The sequence below is a fragment of the Hordeum vulgare genome, chromosome 2H (genome assembly GCF_904849725.1).
Source record: "Hordeum vulgare subsp. vulgare chromosome 2H, MorexV3_pseudomolecules_assembly, whole genome shotgun sequence".
Taxonomy (NCBI): domain Eukaryota; kingdom Viridiplantae; phylum Streptophyta; class Magnoliopsida; order Poales; family Poaceae; genus Hordeum; species Hordeum vulgare.
Window position 1 is genome coordinate 53,094,227 of NC_058519.1, and position 21,021 is coordinate 53,115,247.

A 21,021-nucleotide genomic window follows, 5' to 3' on the forward strand; every position below is an offset into this window, starting at 1 on the left:
AAGGCAAGCTAGCAAAGCAAGCTAGCAACTACAGGCAAGCGGTGCAGCAGAGCAAAACGGCAGTCTAGCACAGCAACTAGCAAGCATCGGCGAGGATAGCTACAGCTAGCAGCAACATACATCAGCACAAGAGCAGATAGCAAGCACGGCCAGCAGCTAGCTCACAGCAGCTAACAACCTAAGCAACTACAGGCAACAACACTAACAATAGCGGCAGCAAGGCACGGCAACAGCAAAGCGCAACAACACGCACCCACAGTCTAGCAGCAAAACGCAGCAACTACAGCTTGCAGCAACGACATGCATCGGCAGCAGCAATACGGCAACGGCTCCAGCTAGCTAGCTAGCAGCGGCAAGGCAACTACAGCAACAACATCGCGGCAACAGCAAGCTACGGCGAGCATCATCATCTCGACAGCAACATCATCACGCGCAGGCAACGGCAACTGGCACAGCAACAGCAAAGCAAATCGCACCCGGCGGCTACGGCGAGCTCGCGAGGTGGCGCGCGGGGAGATCGGCTCGGCGGGGCTCCATGGGGAGGCGAGCACGGCAGCTTGACGGGGGCACTGGAGACGAGGCCGAGGGCGGGGGCACGGCGGGGCGGAGCAGGCGGCGAGGCGCGGGGCTGGCGGCGCTGGCGAGCTGCGAGGCGGCGCGGCGCGGCACCGGCGGACTGGGCGGCGCGCGGGCGAGGGTCGAGGCGGCTGCGCGGGCGAGGGGCGAGGCGGCTGCGCAGGGCGCCATGGGGAGGCGAGCAGCGAGACAGGAGAGGTCGGCGAGGAGCTCGCGTGGGGAGAGAGGAGGCCGGCCATGGCGTGGAGGGGGCGCTGGGAGCACGAACGAGAGCGAGGACGAGGGGAGGTTGACGGCGCTGCGGGGGATGAGGGACTCGGGCTAGGTCAGGGAGGGGACTGGCTGGGCCTTGGCATGGGAAGGCCGAGGGGGCACTTGGGCCAAGTGGCCTCGCAAGCTCCTCCTCTCTTGGGGTTTTTTCCCTTTTTTTAAATAAAAAAACAGAGAACAAACATAAAGAAAAAAAATAGGTTTTTAACAAAATGAAGGAAAATGCCTTTTACTCCTTTAAAGAAATATACCCAACTTTAAAAATAGATTGGCATTTTTAAACGAATAAAAACTAAAACCTTTTAAAGAATTAAAAATTAAAACCCTTTTGAAGAATAAAGTAAAACCTCTTTTATTTAAAGAATAAAATAAAAGCCCTTTAAAAGAGAAAAGTAAATGAGACGGTTTAAAAATAAAGCCAAAGGAGAAAATAAAGAAAACCCAAGGGTTGCCCCCACCTTTAATAAAAGGAGTTTTAAAAGAAGACGATTTTTAAAAGGGGTTAAAATGGGGCTTTTACACAACCCCAAAACAAAATCAAAGAGAAGAGAGGAGGGGAGTGGTTCGCGGTGCAACATGGTTTTAGCGGTGGCTCTCACGCACCCTCTCTCAACACTCCAACAAAACAACGCCACTCACAAGGCACTAACACCCAACAACACGGAGCAACAGGCAACACCGACAAAACACAGTTGACATGAAGCCATGCATGATGCGATGATGCAAACTATATGATGATGCAACCAACAAAATAAAATAGCCACACGACGGAAACGGAATAAAGGGGGGAATCTTCTGGAGCGTCGGTCTCGGGCTGTCACAACTATAGACGCCGAAATAGCCAATACGTCATGAGCAATGGTAGAGAGAACCGGATACTTGGGAGAGTTGATTTTCCACCATTCTAATATGTCCAACTCTTTCTTCCTTGGATACAACTCCTCTTTCAAATATTGATCCAGCTCATTATTTGCTTGCCCTTTTTTGCAACTGATATAATGATCCTACTCTGCAAGTGGATCATCGTCTTCCTCATCCTCCTTGGCACTAGGACTCCCACAATCTTCTTGTGGCTGATGAACATGGATCTCCCAAGAGTACTCATCAAAAAGCTTTTGGATTGCTTTCTTTAATTTAAGCTTTCATTCATTGGCTTCAGTTTCACTTCCAAAGTCTTTTAACATATATTCTAGGAGATCAAACTTAAACCTTGGATCAAATACGACCGGAACACAAATTGACATGTATGACTCTTTCCAGTATTTCTGTAACTTTATTTCCATTTGCTGCACCATAAGCACAATGTTGTTGTTCTTACTTGATGAATCTCTCTTCAATATATTTTTGATCTTACATAATTGAGGGAAGTAGAGATGACTAGTTGGATAGTTTGATCCAGAGAGAATATTTGTTGCTGTGTAAAATCCTTTTAGCAATTTGCAAGCAGCTCCAGCCATTTTCCATTCAAGAGGTGTTGGACAGAATTCCTAGTCCTTGTCTTGCTCCACTAAGGCATCAAATGCACTTCTAAACGGTATAGCTGATTCAAGCATCAAATATGTGGAATTCCTACGAGTTTGTACATCTATTGAAGGCTACTTACTAAAACGACACCCCACTTGATTGATTATCGCTTGAAAATTTTGTCGTCTAGATTGTGAACTCCTTACATATTAGACAGATTCTCGAATGTTGTTGACCACAGATTTCATTGAAAGAAGAGCATCTTGAACCATTAAGTTGAATACGTGAGGAGCACACCGAGAATGAAGCAACTCGCCTTTCAAGAGAAGACAACCTTTTTTAACCAAATTATCTCTTAAGTGTTTAATCATCGTGGTATTCACCGGGGCGTTGCCTAACGTGAAACCAAAGAGCTTATCCTCTAAATTAAAATCTTGAATAGTCTTTAGTATCACACCATACATGTTCATAGCATTGTGGGGGGTCTCCATCATGACGAACCTTATGACAAAATTCTTCATTTTCCAATCTGAATCAATCACGTGGCAAGTGACACAAAGATAACCTAATTTTTGGTTTGAAGTCCACATATTTGCGGTCAAAGATACTCTACTAGTACACTTCTCAAAATATTTCTGAAACTTTAGATTGTATCTCTTAAAACTTTCCATACAATCATCTTTGATGGTTGTTCTTGAGGGCATTTTGAACAGTGGATTTAAGGAAGCAGCAAAATCCCGAAATGGTTTGTACTCCACGGGAGAGAATGACATTTCATTGACAACAATAAACTTCGCTAATTCAAACCGTGAGACTTGAGGATCGAATTTCCAATTAGGATCTAACGCCCCAGGAGGACCCAACTTATCAACTATTTCATTCATTGCAGTTTTCATTGGGCATACCTTCAAGTGCCGACGTAGGTGGCTGGTCCCACTGTCTCGTGTGGCTGGAAATATTTGTTGACAATGATTACACCGGCCTTCCACAAGCATTCGACCATCATAGATTGGCTCGGCCTCCTCCCAAATGTTAGATACCAGCTTACGGTGTCTACGCTTGGACCCTGCATGCATGGGAAAAGAACATCTTAAACATAGTTGTTATTTAAGGCAACATGATTTTTGCAAAGATGGTGTCTGGCCAGCATGATACAGTCAATTTGCTTAACCCAGCCGAGACAGACCAGCATGCTTGAAGTAATTTGAAGGCAGAATTATTATGGCAATGCAGAATTATCTTGTCACATCATGGTAGAAGCACATAGTTGACGATGCAAAGCACATGATGTATGAAGAAACACTTGAAAATGTGACCATTATTTCAGAGTCTACAACACTTGACTTTCTTAAGAGAGTGAGTGGCCTTTCTACTCTTGGTAGGCTAGGAAGTATATCAGGTATGAAATAGCCTACTTTACCCTCTTCATTGGATAATTTCGCTCATAGCTAATTCCTAGTAATAAATAAGAAAGGAGGGCATAATCTTACTGAATTCTGAGACCGTGTAATTGCTGCTAAGTGACGTGATACTTTCATAACTCATACTAACATAGTAAAACAAGAAAAGAAGAAAAAAACTCATACTAGAAAGTAAGGTATGACCCTGCAGTTTCTTAAATGGATTGTCATGATCTCTCTCAGCGTTTGCGACATAACTGATAAATGTGTCCTTTTTTGCATTTTATTTGAAGTGAATCAATATGTTTTTTTCATATGAAACTTTAACAAGCTATACATAAATTTGTTATGCAGGTCAGATTCATGGCCAAGACAAGCCCAATTGAAATGAGGGTGAGTACCAATCTGGGTTCAACATCTTCCACTTTGTTAGGTAGTTACTGTCAAATCATCCACTTCTCCACTGCAGCTTAAGCGATGGGAACGGAAGAAGTGCAAGCCAAACAGTCTTACTATGCTGCACAAGATGCATGTTAGGGTTGGCGACACAGTGCAAGTCATTGCAGGTCGTGAAAAAGGTAAAGTTGGGGAAGTCGTACGGCTTTACAAGCACAACAGCACCGTGATAGTGAAGGACCTGAACTTGAATTCCAAGCACAAGAAAGGCACAGAGGATGAACCGGGAGAAATTGTCATGGTAAGTACTATTTCTAGCTGAGACTTGTCTCTATGCCTCTTACCTTGCACACTCGCATATATACCTACCAAGAACATAGATACCACAAGTATTTCCTTCTGACGAGACTGGGGAATTTCCTTTGGTCAGATTGAAGGCCCCATCCATAGCTCGAACATGATGCTCTACTCAAAGGAGAAGAACGTGACGAGTAGGGTTGGGCACAAAATCCTCGAGGACGGCACCAAGGTCCGCTACCTGAAGAGAGTGATGCTCTACGATTTGTTGTCTTTCATATAGTAGCAAAGAAGAGGTGTCCTGAAGAGTGTTTATTTGGCCCACCTCCTCAAGGTAAATATTTCATATAGTCAATGGTAGTAACAACAGGGCATACAAAATGTTTCCCCTTCAAACTTTCTAACTGGTTTCCACGAACAGCAATACCAATTGAAGATTTGATCAAAATTTCCCCTAGAAATATACCGGCAAACTTTCTAACTGGTTTTGACAATTGTACTGTACCATGCTACAAACTGTATCAAGCAGAGTACTCAACCCAATCTAGCTGAAACTGGAAACTGGACCTGAACATCACATCTACAAAATCAAAGGATTTGGATTCAGAAGCCCAATACCTTGGCAGGTTCTTCTTGGACACCAACAGTCTCCTTCTTCTTCTTCTTCTTGCAGCCAGACCTTGGGAGTTCATGTCGAGGTCGCTTCTTGCTTGCATCGCCGGTGACGGTCGTAGTGGAGGTAGAAGGCAGCGCCACTGGGGAGGGCATGGAGGATATGAACGGCTTCTCCGGTCCGGCCGTGGGGGGTGTTGGAAGGCGGCGCTCGTTCAGCCGTGGGCGAGGTAGACGGTGGCGCAGGTGCAGACATGGGAGAGGTGGACGACGACGCAGGCGCAGCTGCGGGAGAGGTGGATGGCGGTGCAGGTGCAGCTGCGGGAGAGGTTGAAGGCAGCGCTGCGCCGTCCATGGAGACGACGGATGTGGACGGAGGCGCCAGCGCCAAGCCGTCCATGGGGCGGCGGCGGCGGCGGACCAGGAACGAGGAGACGAGGAGGGGAACGAGGAGAAAAGGAACGAGAGAATAACTGGGTCAGCCCACTTAACCGACTTTATAAATTACAGGTTATGTGGGTGTCCACAAATACAATTTAAGTGGGCTTTTATGTGGGCACCGTGGACGGCCCGTTACCACTTGCAGCCTGAGATGGAAAGTACACGCAGAGCGGACAGCGGCGCAGTTCGTGCGGGCACGATGAATCTGAAATCGCAGTGACCCCAGACATGCGGGTAGTCTTAAGTTAGTGTTAGGATTTAAACTAATTCTGTAATTAGGGATAATCCTCCCTTGTGTAAATTGCCGTCGGTTGCTTATGGCAACCGTTCGACACGCCCGCGCCCCCACGATCGGACGCGTCCATTCGTGGCGACGGTTCCCCATGTATATAATCCTTGAATCATCAATGAAAGAGACACTTTGATCAATCTGTATTATTACACGTTATCAGCACTTATCTCTGCCCAGAGCACGCATAGGCAGATTACGCCGGCGACAATCGCCGGGAAAGGATAGAGACAGGAAGAAAGGGAAAGGTGAGAGATGCCTCGTGGTCTTCTGTCCTTGTTCATGCGCCTTGTTCGTGACGGCGGTCGACGTCGTTAGAGCCGCCGTCGCCGCCACAACCGCAACACCTGTGATCTTCGTCGGTTCCGAGGCTGCCGGGCTGGTTTCCGTCTCTATGGACGGCGTCGCCATGGACCAAGGCTTGGACAGGGCGCCCAAGGCCTTGGTGCTCACTTTGGTGTCGGGCCTTCTGGTGCTTCGCCTGAACCGGCCATGCCGGCGGTGGCACCGCTCCCGGCCTGGATTCTTGCCGGACCGGCTGCTCCGTACCTGTACACGGACGAAGTACTCGAACCTGTGGACGGAGCAATGGACGTCGACGCCGTTGAGCCGGAACTTGCAACGCCTCCACCACCACATCCATGCCCAGTGCACGGATGGGGGCCATGCCCGAACCCGTCGTCGTCTCCTCCACTGGACTACGAGGTCCAGGAGGAGGTCGAGGTCGCGCCACCGGCGCTGCCTGCGGAGCCCGCACAGCCGGACTCGCCGCGCCTTCCATCACCGACTCCGGCGCACGAGACAATGGCCGTTGGGGCTTCTGCAGCAAGCTTCGGGCTGGGGATGCACCTGCCTTCGACGGTTGGTGCACGCACCATGAACGCGGACATGGGCGCCTCTTCGTCGAGCGCGAGCTTCAGGATGCGCCTCCCCGCGCCGACTGCTGCGCATGAGGACATCTTCGACCATGGAGTCGGCAGCTCCTCCGGCCCATCAGCGCCCCGCCGCTGGCACATAGTGCCGCGCGTCGTGGTGCAGCACGCCGGCCGCCGGCCGGGACGATGGAGCCTGGTGAATCTTGGACTTGCCAATGGCCACTCCAATGGCGTTGCGCCAGGGGCGCACCTTCCTGAAGGAACTTCTTCAGAGGAGGAGGACGTTGCGTCGGGGCCTTCGACCTCGCGTCGGTGAAGTAGTGACTGGTGATGGAGGTTGGTGGTGGTGGTGCTAATGGCTGCCTGCAGTGTGTAAGGTGCTAATGGAGAAGAACGATGGGAACGATGGAGCGTTCTTATCCTCCCCCAGCGCTGTGGACAACCACACTTATCCATCCACCACCCACCAGTACATACATGCTTGTGCATGTCCACCACGTGCAAGTAGCAGGGACTAGTGCGCTGCGTACAGTCTTGCCAGCCACCAGCCATCCCACTAGGCCTAGTTGGCTAGTTGGCCATGAAAAAAAAAGGCTTGGCCACAGTAGTAGGCTGCTCTATTTTGACCTATTGCCATTTGTTTCGGTTTTTTTTTCTGATTAGCTTTTAGCTTTTTCAGTTTTTTACATATGTGTTTGTTAGTATTTCCTAACATAGTATTATGTAATATCTGCTTATTTTATGTCAACATGTGTATGGATGCAATTTTTAATTGCTACATGTTGATTATGCTTGAAAATTATATGACTACTTTCAGTTTTTGCACATATTTTATGGATTGCATCTAATGCAATGTACGCTTTGTTCACGACTGTGAGGTCTACGCCACATGGTGATTACCTTCAAAGTGTTTTAAATAACACAAGGTTGTACAAAGTACCATGAGATTAAGGTGTGCACTACTTGATAGCGCTTACCTCAAAGCGAAAATGAAAGCACACATATTATGTCATGAAAATCGACATACGAGTGTCTACGCCACTTCATGGTGATTACCTCTGTGTGTTCTATAAAACAAAGATCTACGCCATCTCATGGTGATTATCTTTTGTAGACAGCCATATTTTGGGTCGTTTAGGATTTTCCTAGACCTTTATATTTAACCAAGCATTTTATTTTACACACAATTAATTTACATGAGTGTAAATTAATGCGCATGATATTTTCATGCAGGATATGGCTGACATATCCAAGAAGGAATTTGCTGAGCTTGCCATTGATGGTAGAAATTATCTAACCTGGGCCATGGATGTCAAGATTAACTTGGCGGCCACGAATCTGATCAGCACTATAACCACACCTACTCAAGGTACTCCTGCTATCGCAGATACGGCAAAGTATGCTTCTTTGCACTTCATTCGACACCACCTTGATCCTGCTCTGAAAGAAGAGTACATGATGGAGGAAAATCCTCTGTCATTGTGGAACTCCATAAAGGAGCGTTATGATCAACAAAGGTCGGTGATGTTGCCTCAAGCGCAAAGAGAATGGGCACTTATTCGTTTCCAGGATTTTAAGTCCGTTGCAGCGTACAATTCTGCTATGCATCAAATCAACTCTAAGTTGAGATTCTGCAATAGTGCAGTTTCGGATGCGGATCTCATTGAAAAGACACTCTCTACTTTCCATCCTAATATGAGGATTCTTGTTGAACAACATCATCAGCAGAAATACAAGAAGCATTCTGAGTTGATATATGCACTCCTTCAGGCAGAAAAGCACAGTGAAATTCTTGATAAGAATAATATGTCCCGTCCAATGGGAACACTGCCGCTGCCTGAAGCACATTTTAATTCTTATAATACTCAGAAGTCCCGTGGTCCCAAAAGGAACCATAGGAAGTTTAAAGGAAAGTGGATACGCAATGAGAATCAGAATAGCAACGGAGTACAAAAGAGTAAGAATCATTTTAAGAAAAATGATAAGGGTAGCAGCTCTCAAGCTTGCTACAGATGTGGTTGTACTACTCATCATGCAAGGAAGTGTACTACTTCAAAGCATTTGGCGATGTTGTATCAGAAATCAATTGGCAAGGGCAAGAAGGCTCAAGGGAACCAATACGAAGCTCACTTCACTGGTCCAATGATTGAAAGTTCTCAAGACGTTCACCAGAACGATGTTCATCACAACATGGAGAACCAAGATCAGGCTCAGCAAAAAGAAGGACCACCACTTACTGTTGATGACATGTTGGTGGATTTCACTTCTACTAATGACATATATGGAGATATGCTTTGATCTTCCAATAATGTCATAAGTATTGTGATATGTCCTTAGTTATATTGTGTGTTGTAAAATAATTACGTCCTCAGACATATGGTATTGTAATAGTTATGTCCTTAAACATAATGTATTATAATATGTAGCAGACATACATAGTATGTAATGTATGTGTTATTTCTATATGAGATTGAATAAATAATGAATTTTATTCTTTTACTCTATAGAAAACTTCGAGAAACAATCCAATGGAGGAGGAAATTTGTTTAGTGGACAGTGGTGCCTCTAACACAATTCTAAGGGAAGTTAAATACTTCCGAAGTCTCAAAAAGAGTAAGGGAAGTGTTATGACAATTGGTGGTCATGACACGGTAATTGTTGGTTCTGGTCAAGCCACATTTACACTCCTGAATGGTACAAAACTCGAAATCCAGGAGGCTTTATTGTATCCGGATTCAACTCGTACCCTGTTGAGTTTTAAGGATATCCGCATGAATGGCTACCACATTGAAACTCATGAAGACAATACGGTTGAAAGCCTGCTCATAACTCAGCATAAGGGATCCGACAAGGAGACCCTTGAGAGACTGCGTGCTCTATCTTCTGGACTGTATTACACATACATCAAACCAAAGCAACATTTGGCATACAAAATAATTTTTCAGAATCTTGACAAGTTCAAGATATGGCATGATCGCCTGGGTCATCCTGGTGTGGGGATGATGAGAAAATTTATTGACGGTTCAATTGGACACGGTTCAATTGGACACAACATAACGGTTGCTAATTTCCCTAAATCCTCGGATTTCGTATGCACTGCATGTGCAACTGGGAAATTAATCACAAGACCTTCATATCTGAAGATCAAGAATGAACGACTTAATTTTCTTGAACGCATTCAAGGAGATATATGTGGTCCAATTCAACCGTTATCGGGACCATTTAGATATTTTATGGTGCTCATTGATGCATCAACAAGATGGTCTAATGTGTGTCTATTATCAACATGGAACCATGCTTTTGCAAAATTGATTGCTCAAATCATTAAACTGAGAGCAAATCATCCTGAACACAGGATAAAATCCATGAGAATGGACAATACTGCTGAATTTAGTTCACGAGCATTCAATGATTACTGCCTAGCCTTGGGCATAACTGTGGAGCATTCTGTACCATATGTACACACACAAAATGGTCTTGCGGAATCACTTATCAAGAGGATCAAGTTGATAGGAAGACCACTCCTACAGAATTGTAATCTTCCAACTTCTTGTTGGGGACATGCGGTATTGCATGCCGCAGAGTTGATACAAATTCGACCAACTGCATATCATACAGCCTCCCCGATGCAGTTAGTACGTGGAAATCAACCAAATATTTCACATCTTCGAAGATTCGATTGCGCTGTGTACGTACCGATATCACCACCTCAGCGTACATCGATGGGTCCACATAGAAAAATGGGGATCTATTTGGGGTACAATTCTTCGTCGATTATAAAGTACCTGGAGCCTCTAACAGGGGACCTATTTACAGCCTGGTACGCTGATTGTATATTCGATGAGGACAATTTTCCGGCATTAGGGGGAGAAAAGAACCACAAAGAATGCCGGGAAATAGATTGAAATGTTAAAGGCATTCAGTCCTTAGATCCACGTACGAATGAATTTGAATAGAAGTTCAGAAGATTATTAATTTGCAAAATATTGCAAATAATCTGTCAGATGCATCTACTGATTATAAAGGTGTCACTAAATCCCATGTTCCTGCTATGAATGTTCCACAGAGAGTTGAGATATCTCATAAGACCACTCAACCGCCCAAGAGGGGGAGAAAACTGGATAAAAAGGACACGGCTTCTTAGAAGCGTCCGCGGGAAGTGAGGATCCCTTCAATTGTAAATGTAGTTCAACCACGAGTTGATATTCAACCTAGTGTTGAAAGACACCTAAAGGATGTTATGCATCCAGAACCCAGCACAACTGTGCACACAAATATTGGTGTTGGGACATCGGTACACCTTGACTCGATTGTTGTGGGAAATCACAATGAGTCAGAAGGTATTGATGAGATTTCCATCAACTATGTTGAATCAGGAGAATCATTCAACAGAAAGACTACAATTGTCAACATATTTTTCGCCTCAAAGATTGCAGATGACCTGGCATTGGATCGTGAACCTAAGTCCATGGCAGAGTGTATGAAACGCTCAGACTGGTCCAATTGGAAGGTTGCAATAGAGGATGAATTGAGCTCGCTTGCTAAGATAGGGGTATTTACTGCAGTAATACCTACTCCTCCTAATGTTTTCCCCATGGGGGCAAAATGGGTTTTTGTTCGTAAAAGGAACGAAAACAATGAGGTGGTGAGATATAAAGCGAGGCCTGTAGCACAAGGGTTTACACAGAGACCCGACATCGATTATGATGAAACATATTCTCCTGTGATGAGTGGAATCACGTACCGCTACTTGATATCACTGGCAGTGCAAATGAATTTGTATATCCAATTGATGGATGTTGTGACTGCATATTTATATGGGTCACTTAAGACGGATATCTATATGAAAGTTCTCGAGGGACTGAAGATTCCGGATCCAAAAGCTAACCGTAACATGTATTGTGTAAAGCTACTGAAGTCGTTATACGACTTGAAACAGTCGGGTAGAATGTGGTATAACCGACTAAGTGAGCTCCTTCTGGAAAAGGGTTACTCAAACAACAATGATTGCCCATGTGTGTTCATCAAGAAATCCACTGATGGATTCTGTATAATTTCCGTGTATGTTGATGACTTGAACATCATTGGGACTACACGTGAAATACATGAGGCAAGTAATCATATCAAGGCGGAATTTGAGATGAAAGATTTGGGTAAAACCAAATTTTGTCTTGGTTTGCAACTTGAACATTTTTCTTCAAGAATACTTGTTCATCAGTCTGCATACATCCAAAAGATACTGGAAAATTTCAATATGGATAAAGCATACCCATCAAAAACACCTATGGTCGTCAGGTCACTTGACAGAGACAAGGACCCATTTAGGCCTAAGGGTGATGATGAAGAGATATTGGGACCAGAGTTTCCATATCTCAGTGCCATTGGTGCACTAATGTATCTAGCAAACTGCACTAGACCTGATATAGCATTTGCAGTTAATTTACTGGCTAGATACAGTGCATCACCAACAAAAAGGCATTGGGTTGGTGTGAAGAATATTTTCAGATATCTTCAAGGCACCAAAGATCTTGGTTTATTCTATCAGAAAAATCAAGAGAGAACCATGGTGGGGTATTGCGATGCTGGATACTTGTCAGATCCCCATGATGCCAGATCGCAGACTGGTTTTGTCTTCTTACATGGAGGTACGGCCTTCTCTTGGAAGTCAACAAAGCAAACCTTAGTGGCAACGTCCACCAATCATTCTGAGATAATTGCTTTGTTCGAAGCATCACGTGAATGTGTATGGCTTCGCAGAATGATGAACTTTGTCCAAAGTTCAAGTGGGATTGGTTCGGTAAAATCATCCACTATTATCTACGAAGATAATGCTGCTTGCATTGCACAAATGCAAGCGGGTTATATTAAGAGCAATATTACAAAGCATATTTCTCCTAAATTATTGTATCCCCGTGATCTGCAAGAGAAGGGGGAGATAAGTATTTTGCAAATGAAGTCATGCGATAATCTCGCTGATCTATTTACTAAGTCTTTACCAAGTTCTTTATTCCATAAGTCATGCTTGCATTGATTTTGCAATTTTTTCCCACAGGGTTTTGAAGAAGAATATTTAAAGGATGATCAGTCTCAAAGACAAGCGAGGATTAGGGAAAGTGTTAGGAGTTAAACTAATTCTATAATTAGGGATAATCCTCCCTTGTGTAAATTGCCGTCGGTTGCTTATGGCAACCGTTGGACACGCCCGCGCCCCCACGATTGGACGTGTCCATTCGTGACGACGGTTCTCCATGTATATAATCCTTGGATCATCAATGAAAAAGACACTTCGATCAATCTGTAATATTATTACAGTTAGATTGACCATTTTGCCCATGTGACCCACGAGTCGCGACTTCTCTCCGATCCCCCGCCGGCCGCACCCGGCCGCCCCACGCCCGGAATCCTGCCGGCGAGATGCCGCGCAGCCGCGACGAGCCGGCCGCCGTTCGCGTCTACACAGTATGCGACGAGTCCAAGTACCATTCCCCAGCCCTAAACCCAGCATCTCCTCCTCCGCAACGCTGCCGCTAATCCAATCCTTCTCCCTTCCCACTCGCCGCGGACCCCAAATCAACCGCAGGTACCTCATCGTCCGGAACGTGCCTTCTCTCGGGTGCGGCGACGAGCTCGGCACCCTGTTCTCGTCGTACGGGCCGCTGGAAGAGTGAGCCATCAGCGACCTGAAAATTCACTTGTTCTTCATGCTGACGTTTTGTGTTCGGTGCCTTCCGACTTTCGCTCTCACCATTTTCATCTTCCTTCGTGAGTGATGCGTTTGTTTTGGTTCAGGTGCAAGCCTATGGACGCCGAGGACTGCGAGGAGTACACCGACGTCTTCTTCATCAAGTTCTCGCAGGTCAGCAACGCGAGGTGACTAATGCGGGCGCGTATCTTTTTCGTTCAGGTGGAGTAGAACTTTTTGCTCCTATGTGGTGAATCGGTCATCAGTTGGTGGCTCTGGTTTACCGTTGTAGGCTTGTTTTTGTGGGCATGGTTTATTTGCTCCCTTTTAACTGTAATTCTCTGCTACTACTCTGCAAAAACGTCTTATATTAGTGTACAGAGGTTGCAATATTTATCTGATGACTGGGCAGTAATGTTTCTGAATATGTACTGAAGGATGTAAGTAGCATGTTCAATTTGTTGGAATGTCAGTGTTTCGTGCTTATGCAATTGAGTGAAAGAAACAGAGGCTTATTATTCAGCATAATTAATGGGATGAACTGAGGAAAGGTGATTTGGGTAGGCTTTCCAGAAGCAAAATTTAATAAGGTAGTATACTTTGATGCCACTATGTGTGCTTTACTTGTGAATTGGGATTACCAAGTTGTTTATCAAAGGAAGGGTTTGATTATTCCTTGGACCTACATGATTTAGTTCAGGTCTTGTGCTTCAGTCTTTGGCACTTAGGGTAGCAAATCTGAAGCCAATAGTTTTACCAACCACCTGTTTCGTATCATTTCTTTCATTAAAGTTCATATATTCCCTAATTCCTAATACTTCATTAACTGAGGAATCGGTGCTGTAATTTACTCATTTTGCAGGTTCGCAAAAAGGAAGTTAGATGAGTCTGTATTTCTTGGCAACCGGCTGCAGGTGTCATATGCACCTCGATTTGAGAGTATTTTGGATGTCAAGGAGAAACTGGAAGTCAGGAGAAACGAAGTCCTAGGCCGAATAAGATGTATGTCATTTTTTACGAAGATACATCTTTGTCTTAGAATTTATTATTGTGATGACAATATTTATTCCTTGGTACTTCAATGGTTTGATTTAGATATTTGCTTGCTTCAGCCTCTGTTGGAAGCAGATCAGAACGGTTAACTCAGTATTCTTCGGTGCAGGGATCTTCTAGTGGGAACTTGCATCATCATATGAGCCCCAATAAGAGGTTACCGTTTCACATGTTGTCATTTGTTTCTGCTCTTTATTTAGTTCTGTGGTATACAAATGATAATTAAAAGTTGGTCATAATTTGCTTGTCGATATTGTATTGCTTCAGAACTGAGATTGCTAACATGATTGATTCTGACCTCTGGTTTTAATATGGATAGTGGTGTATTAGTTAGCTTAGCTACACTAGCATGACCAAAGGAAATTAATACATATAAGATGCAAAGTAGTTAAGATGTTTTATTAGATGATACATGCAGTTACTTCTTCCATCAAGTTTTTTTGGCCATGCTTTCCCTGAGCTTCTATTATTCTCTTCTAGAACAATCAGTGTGAATATTCAGACCTAGCGGTATCATCCAAATTCAAGATATGGATTCTTTCTTCTAGGGAATAGATCATATACAGTCGTATTTTCACGGAGGATTTGTAAACAGAACTACACTGCTTACCTAATAAAAAGCTAAAAGTCCAGAAGAATACAATGTGACTGCTCTCTGAGAAAAAAGGTAAACACTTAGGTGACTGCTCCTCTAAAGATTTATCTTATCATATTCAGGGACTACACAAAGACACTTCATGCTTCTCATTTCGAAGATGTTCGTTTCAGCCATGTGTCCTCTAATAAGGTATGTGGTAGTAATGCAACTTTTAGGCTGAAAATCAAGTTGTTCATTGATGGAAATTGGGTTATATTGTAAGCATGCTAGATCATGCTTTAAGGAAATTTATTTTTAGAAAAGCATGGGAGAAACTTTGGTCAACTAAGATGCATTACAGTTGGAAAGCCAGCATTAGTGCACTTGCTCATGCTAAGTACTCTGGCGAGGGCAAAGTCTGTAACTATTTGGAGTCGTGGATATCCTGCATGTGCAATCTCAAACCCCTTTTTGCGATTTCATGGCTTATGATTTTCTTTCCTTTCATGAAATGCCTTTTGATCAATTTGTGGTGGATATGCCTTTTGATCGCAGGACTATTTCCCATCCGAGTCGATGAATGCAACTGTAAATCTTGTGAGGCAGAAGCTTGATAAGGTAAAAGTATATATGTGCTGCTGTTATCTATCGCTTAACATGGAACAGCCACACATGGATAAGCTAAGAAGAGTTCCATTTTTCGAAATAACAGGTACAGTCCGGTAGTGATGGTTCCAATGCTGTGGCTACATCCAAGAAACCAAGGGTCGATGGTCGTAGGCGCATTTGACTCACTGGATGGCGCGGAGCACGCGGTAGGAGTTATGTGGTTTACTCCACTTTGTAGCCTTCGTTTTGTGAATCGCCCTACTTGATTCTTAGAACTGGCCAGCTGAGATTGTTGTGTCTTTTCTCTTTATGCAAAAAATGATTGGCAATTTCTTACCTGATACAACTTTGAACTTTAGTTCCTCATACTCGATGTTTGTAAAAAAGAAAGAAAAAACCACTGAAAAATAACGAAGCAACGACGATGTGGTCGAGGAAGCATGTTCCTTTTTACCGCTGGAGGCATGCTAAACCTAATTAATTTTGATTGTTCAGTTTCATCTTGGATTGGAAACAACGAAATTACAAAAATGGTTTTCCAACATCCATAACATGGGACGAAGTAAGCCTAGCTTAGAGCATCTACAATGAGACTCCTACTTTCTCCCTAAACGTCCGTCCAGTTAATCCCGTCAAAACAGTTGACCTAACCATACCGCTCATTTGGTCTTTATACGCCTGGACTGACCAACACCCCTCGGGACCAAATGCAAGGACAATATGAGGATGCACCGATGCGCCGGGCACTGCATTTCATTTCATAGCGGTCTCACCTGCAGCCACCCAAAGAGGGAAAAAGTCCATTTTGAACCCTGAATTTGTAGAGGTTCGACGAAATGAATCTCCAACTCGAAATCCCTGTCGATTGCACCCTGAACTATGTAATCCTGGTCTAAAAAGAACCCTGGATTCTTTTGGCAAACTGGGATTGCTGACTTGACCGGGATTGAGCTGCGCACGCGCGGAAAAGACCGGGCCAGACCAGTCAGGCCCATCTCGCTATCGGATATCACAATATTTACGGAATTAAAAAAAGTAAGAAAAAAAGTTCATGAATTTTAAAGAAATAACCACTGATATAAAAAAAGTTCAACGATTTTGAAAACAAGTAAATGGATTTTCAAAATTTAAATTCAGGGATTTTCATAAACATTGTGAAGTCCACAGGTTATTTTATAGCACGTAGGAAGCACCTTAAAATGGTTTTTAACATATGATTAACATTTTTTTAGAATACATGTTAAAAATATTAATAAATCATATACATTTTTTTCTTCTTTCCTTTTTTTACTGTTTATTTTCACTTATATTATATAGAGTTCATTGTGTGTTGTTAAAATATTTATTGTATATTACGTGTGCATGTACGTGTATGTGTGGATTGTCATGGTGTGTATTATGCGTACCTGTAGGCTATTCGGGTTCATCGCCGGACCGGATTTGTCCCAACACACTGTAAGAAATATTTGAAAAAAGGTTCGTCATTTTTGAAAATGATTAACAAATTTAAAAAAATGCTGACCAGGTAGAGCTTAAGCTACAGTCTTAATATACTCACAACTACAAGAACAAATGCATGCATCACTCCGCAACTACAAGAAAAAATGTTCGCGCATCCAAAAAATATTTTCGAATTTGAAAAATGTTCCGATTTTGAAAAAATTCACGTTTTCTATTTTTGAGAGATTTTATAAAATGGTTCACATATTATAAAAAATGTTCATGTTTCAGGGAAAAAATTATTTGTTTGGAAATGTGTTGTCCGTTTTGAAATATGTTCTAAAAATATTAAATATGTTCGTGATTTTAAAACGGGCCGGCCCAAAAAATGAATCCCGGTTGACATGGTGCGAGAGTTTGATTTAGACCGGGATTGCATAGTTTAGGGTGCAATCGACCGGGATTTCGAGTTGAGGGTTTATTCCGTCCGATCAATACAAATTCGAGATTGAAATTGGACTTTTTCCCCTAAAGAGGAGGTTTCTTACCCGTGCCGTTGGATAGGGACCAAATGTTGACATATTTTCTGAATTTATTTCGGCTTCTTCCCTGCTATTCATTCATTGGTACAATGTGCCCGTCAACTACAAGGTGCTTGTGGCGACTTCATCCATCTTAAGTTTTGCTGGCCTATTCCCTTGGAGGTGTTCGTTCATAAGGGCAGAGTTACGTGCATGTGTTCATAGGGTGTTTTTTTTTAAACAAATCCATGACCCTTTTTTTTTGAGTGGTAACAAATCCATGACCTAAGAGCTTTTTTTAGGGACATGACCTGAGAGCTAACAGAAAAAAATATGCTCCAAGCAGCCGAGGCTAAAGCCCAGCCCATGTCCCTCTATGGAGGCCCACCTCGTAGGAGAGAAGTCAATCCCCCCCCCCCCCCCCCCCCCCCCAGCGGGCAGGAGCCTCTCCTTCCTCTTGTCTCATCCGGCCCAGCCTTCCAGCGCCCGCAAACCTAGCGTGCCGCCGTTAGTTCCACCACCGCCGCCAGCGAGCCCCTTGCCCCGACGAGCGACGCACTCGCCGACGTTCAGGCCGCCGCCACAAACGCCTCCACCACCCAGTGGGCGACCTTCAACCCGCCCGCGACCGCCACCCATGGCAGAGACCACCGAGAAGGAGTACCACGCCGACGAAGAGGAAGACGTGGTCGGAGAGGAGGAAGGAGGCACCGGGAGCGAAGGCGAGGAGGTTGGAGGGGCAGGAAAGAAGAGGAAGCGGCCTCTGAACAAGAAGAGCCTGGGCGGCTTCAGCAAGCGCGGGGTGTGCTACCTCAGCCGCGTCCCTCCCCACATGAACCCGTCGCACGTCCGCCAGATCTTCTCCAAGTACGGCGAGGTGCAGAGGATCTACCTCGTCCCCGAAGGTAATCCCCCCGTCATGAACTGAATTGTTTTTATGCTTTTACTAATTTGTGATGATACGGTACCAAAGCTAAGCGTTCATTTGAGGAACACAATAAGCTGAAAGCCCTACTCTTTCTTTCTTTTCGTGCGAATATGCAGAGGGCAACGCAGTGATGTTATTAGCTAGCCTAGGAAAACCGGAGAGAACAAACCATATTTATCTGATGTTCAAGTCTCCCTTGGATAATCAAGGGTGATGCGTGTAATCCCCGTGCAGAGCTTCTGCTGCAAATAGCATGCCTCAACGCGTGTAACAAGGCTGTATTTCGGTGGCAGAAGGCTGTTCACGGAGTTCTGGGTTTGTTTGTCTTGCTTGTATTTGTGAAAGCATTCTTCATTTCTTCTAGGGGGAGGGGGAAATTCAAACAGAACATGTCATCGAATGATAATCTTGTTTGTTTGTCTTGCTTGTATTTGTGAAAGCATTCTTCATTTCTTCTAGGGGGAGGGGAAAATCCAAACAGAACATGTCATCAAATGATAATCATGTTTTACATGCTGATTGCACATGTTGCTGCGGCAGTATTACGTGCAGCGACAGTGAGTTGTTTTTCCCGTCCCTCACGATTATACGCCTTAGAATGTGAAGTGCTCTGCTGCTCTTTAAAATGCTTACATATTTGTAAATGAAAAGAGCCCAACTTCTTAACTGTTATGTACTAATGTCATCTCTTCCCTCCAGGTCAAGGTCATCGAAAGCATAGTAACGTAAAAGCGAAGGCTTACTCCGAAGGGTATGTTATGAAAGTACATAGATGAGCTGCTTTGGAGAGACTTGCTAGATCCCATTTTTCGGTTTTATGCTGAAAGTCAAACATGGAGCAATACTTACCATTGTCTACTTATTGTATTTCTGGAGTAATCATGTAAACATATGGTAGATGATGTCTAGTATTTCACAATTTTGACATATTTTTATTGTTCTATTTGTTACTTGTATGGCCTTAATAATGTTCCTAAAATCTTTGTAGGTGGGTTGAGTTTGCAAAGAAAAGTGTCGCCAAGAGGGTGGCTAATTTGCTTAATGGTGAACAAATAGGTGTGTTCTCGGCTCTGTGTTTAATGTGTTTTATTCTTTCTATGTTACCGCTGGTTTACATTAGATGTACTGAACATGGATGATCTGTTCTTCCTTTTTATTGCCTGACCCTCAAAACCCTCAATTTTTGGCCTCAAAAGGGTTGCTTTTGTCGGCTCTGTCATGTTTGAAGAGCTATACAATGTGTGCTAGAGAGCTCAATTATTCTCGTCTGACAATTATTGATGACCGATGTATTTTATTAGGTGGGAAGAAGAGGTCGTCATTTTATTATGACATCTGGAACATAAAGTATCTCAGGAAGTTCAAATGGGATGATCTGGTTGGTGAAATAGGTATGCCTCAAGTACAAAATTGTAAAGTAGCTATAAACTTGTCAGTAATGTGAACTGATTTGTAGGTAGTCTAATCCTTGGAGTTTAATGCAGCTGAGAAGACTCATATCAGGGAACAGAAATTAACATTGGAGATAACAGCTGCAAAGAAACAACGTGATCATTATCTCTCTAATGCTGAAAAGTCTCGTACACAGAAATTTATTCGTGAGCGCATAAAAAAGGTATGTTCTATTTTTAACATACTTCTGCTAGCATAATTCACTGGGGATTTTCTTTCTGTCCCGTGTCATCTTTATTTATGATTACCAGACACTTGGTGATACATGGTTTGGTTATAGTAGGAAAAACATTTCAGTTACAAGCTAGCCCGAACACTGGATATTTTCTCCCCTATTTTGCAGTTGACTGCAAGTTTCATTACTAAAATCTCTATATACGTTGGTGACATCCTTGAAACAGAAGCAAAAGACTGAAGGAAAAGAATCCAATGATGTTGGTGAGACGAATAAGGATTGTCCAATTCCTCGACAGAATAGAGCAGTTGAGGAGAGAGGCCCTAATAAAAAGGCAAAGCTCTCAAAAAATATTCTGGCCGGAGTAAGTGTGCAGCCCTCTGGCAGTTTATCTGGTTGTGTTTTTTATGTTAGCTAGCTAGTCATTTGACCTGCTTTCATCACACTTGCAGGTATTCGGTAGTTCATCATGATCGATTTTGATTCCCGGTGGATTGGAGCATTGCAAACTGAATGTTCTAGCACAGGATAATTGCTGTCTTCACCATCTGCCCCACCTTTGTAGATTAGGCTGTCATTTTTTGTAATGGACGGTGAATGGTTTGGTCGTTTGGTGATTGCGGATTGCCAAATATGTATTGCTTCTGCTGTAATACTGGGATGGATGTACACTATTGTTAATTTGAAAGAGTGAAGTAATATTACCCTGTATTGGCCATATCTCGTTCTGTTGTGATTCTCATGGGGTGTTACAGTTTGCTGCAATGTTGTAGACAGTTTTTATTTCTATTTCCATTTTTAGCGAGGTAAGACTGTAATCACCAAGTAACTTCACACAAGTTTTCATTCACTTGTCCCTTTTTTTTTATTTGCTGGTATATTTAGTTTGTATCATAAAAGAATGAAAATACAAAAATAATTACCTTTGCTTGCTTAGCTTGTCATGAGATCGCATCTTCGTTCT

The 21,021-nt window shown here is 43.6% G+C and overlaps 4 protein-coding genes across 5 annotated transcripts; 3 read left to right on the forward strand and 1 right to left on the reverse strand.

Moving 5' to 3' along the window:
* The first annotated feature begins 4,058 nt into the window (after nucleotides 1-4,058).
* On the forward strand, nucleotides 4,059-4,686 carry LOC123425407 (50S ribosomal protein L24, chloroplastic-like). The gene is made up of 3 exons (XM_045109105.1): nucleotides 4,059-4,064; nucleotides 4,144-4,407; nucleotides 4,537-4,686. The coding sequence occupies exons 1-3, from the start codon at nucleotides 4,059-4,061 to the stop codon at nucleotides 4,684-4,686; spliced, it is 420 nt and encodes a 139-aa protein (XP_044965040.1).
* Nucleotides 4,687-6,443: 1,757 nt separating this feature from the next.
* LOC123429529 lies at nucleotides 6,444-6,761 on the reverse strand. Its single transcript, XM_045113555.1, has one exon. The coding sequence runs from the start codon at nucleotides 6,759-6,761 to the stop codon at nucleotides 6,444-6,446; it is 318 nt and encodes a 105-aa protein (XP_044969490.1).
* A 6,253-nt stretch (nucleotides 6,762-13,014) lies between these two features.
* On the forward strand, nucleotides 13,015-15,877 carry LOC123429530 (RNA-binding protein 48-like). 2 transcript variants are annotated; one of them, XM_045113557.1, is made up of 8 exons: nucleotides 13,015-13,096; nucleotides 13,201-13,284; nucleotides 13,410-13,490; nucleotides 14,165-14,304; nucleotides 14,415-14,511; nucleotides 15,073-15,142; nucleotides 15,488-15,550; nucleotides 15,645-15,877. In XM_045113557.1, the coding sequence occupies exons 1-8, from the start codon at nucleotides 13,035-13,037 to the stop codon at nucleotides 15,720-15,722; spliced, it is 675 nt and encodes a 224-aa protein (XP_044969492.1). In that variant the 5' UTR covers nucleotides 13,015-13,034; the 3' UTR covers nucleotides 15,723-15,877. The 2 variants fall into 2 exon arrangements, with proteins under 2 accessions (XP_044969492.1, XP_044969491.1); XM_045113556.1 differs by having other exon boundaries at nucleotides 13,026-13,284.
* A 2,065-nt stretch (nucleotides 15,878-17,942) lies between these two features.
* On the forward strand, nucleotides 17,943-20,768 carry LOC123424845 (pre-rRNA-processing protein ESF2-like). The gene is made up of 7 exons (XM_045108541.1): nucleotides 17,943-18,407; nucleotides 19,130-19,181; nucleotides 19,419-19,486; nucleotides 19,732-19,821; nucleotides 19,915-20,045; nucleotides 20,284-20,421; nucleotides 20,510-20,768. The coding sequence occupies exons 1-7, from the start codon at nucleotides 18,140-18,142 to the stop codon at nucleotides 20,528-20,530; spliced, it is 768 nt and encodes a 255-aa protein (XP_044964476.1). The 5' UTR covers nucleotides 17,943-18,139; the 3' UTR covers nucleotides 20,531-20,768.
* The last annotated feature ends 253 nt before the right edge of the window (nucleotides 20,769-21,021 follow it).

Bases quoted from the DNA above. Each gene is read 5' to 3' on its own strand.
- LOC123429529 (XM_045113555.1), bottom strand. From the start codon at position 6,761: ATGTGCCAGCGGCGGGGCGCTGATGGGCCGGAGGAGCTGCCGACTCCA.
- LOC123425407 (XM_045109105.1), top strand. The intron at 4,408-4,536 runs GTAAGTACTATT...TCCTTTGGTCAG, and splicing joins AACCGGGAGAAATTGTCATG to ATTGAAGGCCCCATCCATAG.
- LOC123429530 (XM_045113556.1), top strand. From the start codon at position 13,082: ATGCGACGAGTCCAAGTACCATTCCCCAGCCCTAAACCCAGCATCTCC. The intron at 14,305-14,414 runs GTATGTCATTTT...TGCTTGCTTCAG, and splicing joins AGTCCTAGGCCGAATAAGAT to CCTCTGTTGGAAGCAGATCA. The intron at 15,143-15,487 runs GTATGTGGTAGT...TTTTGATCGCAG, and splicing joins GCCATGTGTCCTCTAATAAG to GACTATTTCCCATCCGAGTC.
- LOC123424845 (XM_045108541.1), top strand. From the start codon at position 18,140: ATGGCAGAGACCACCGAGAAGGAGTACCACGCCGACGAAGAGGAAGAC. The intron at 18,408-19,129 runs GTAATCCCCCCG...TCTTCCCTCCAG, and splicing joins GATCTACCTCGTCCCCGAAG to GTCAAGGTCATCGAAAGCAT. The intron at 19,487-19,731 runs GTGTGTTCTCGG...GTATTTTATTAG, and splicing joins GCTTAATGGTGAACAAATAG to GTGGGAAGAAGAGGTCGTCA.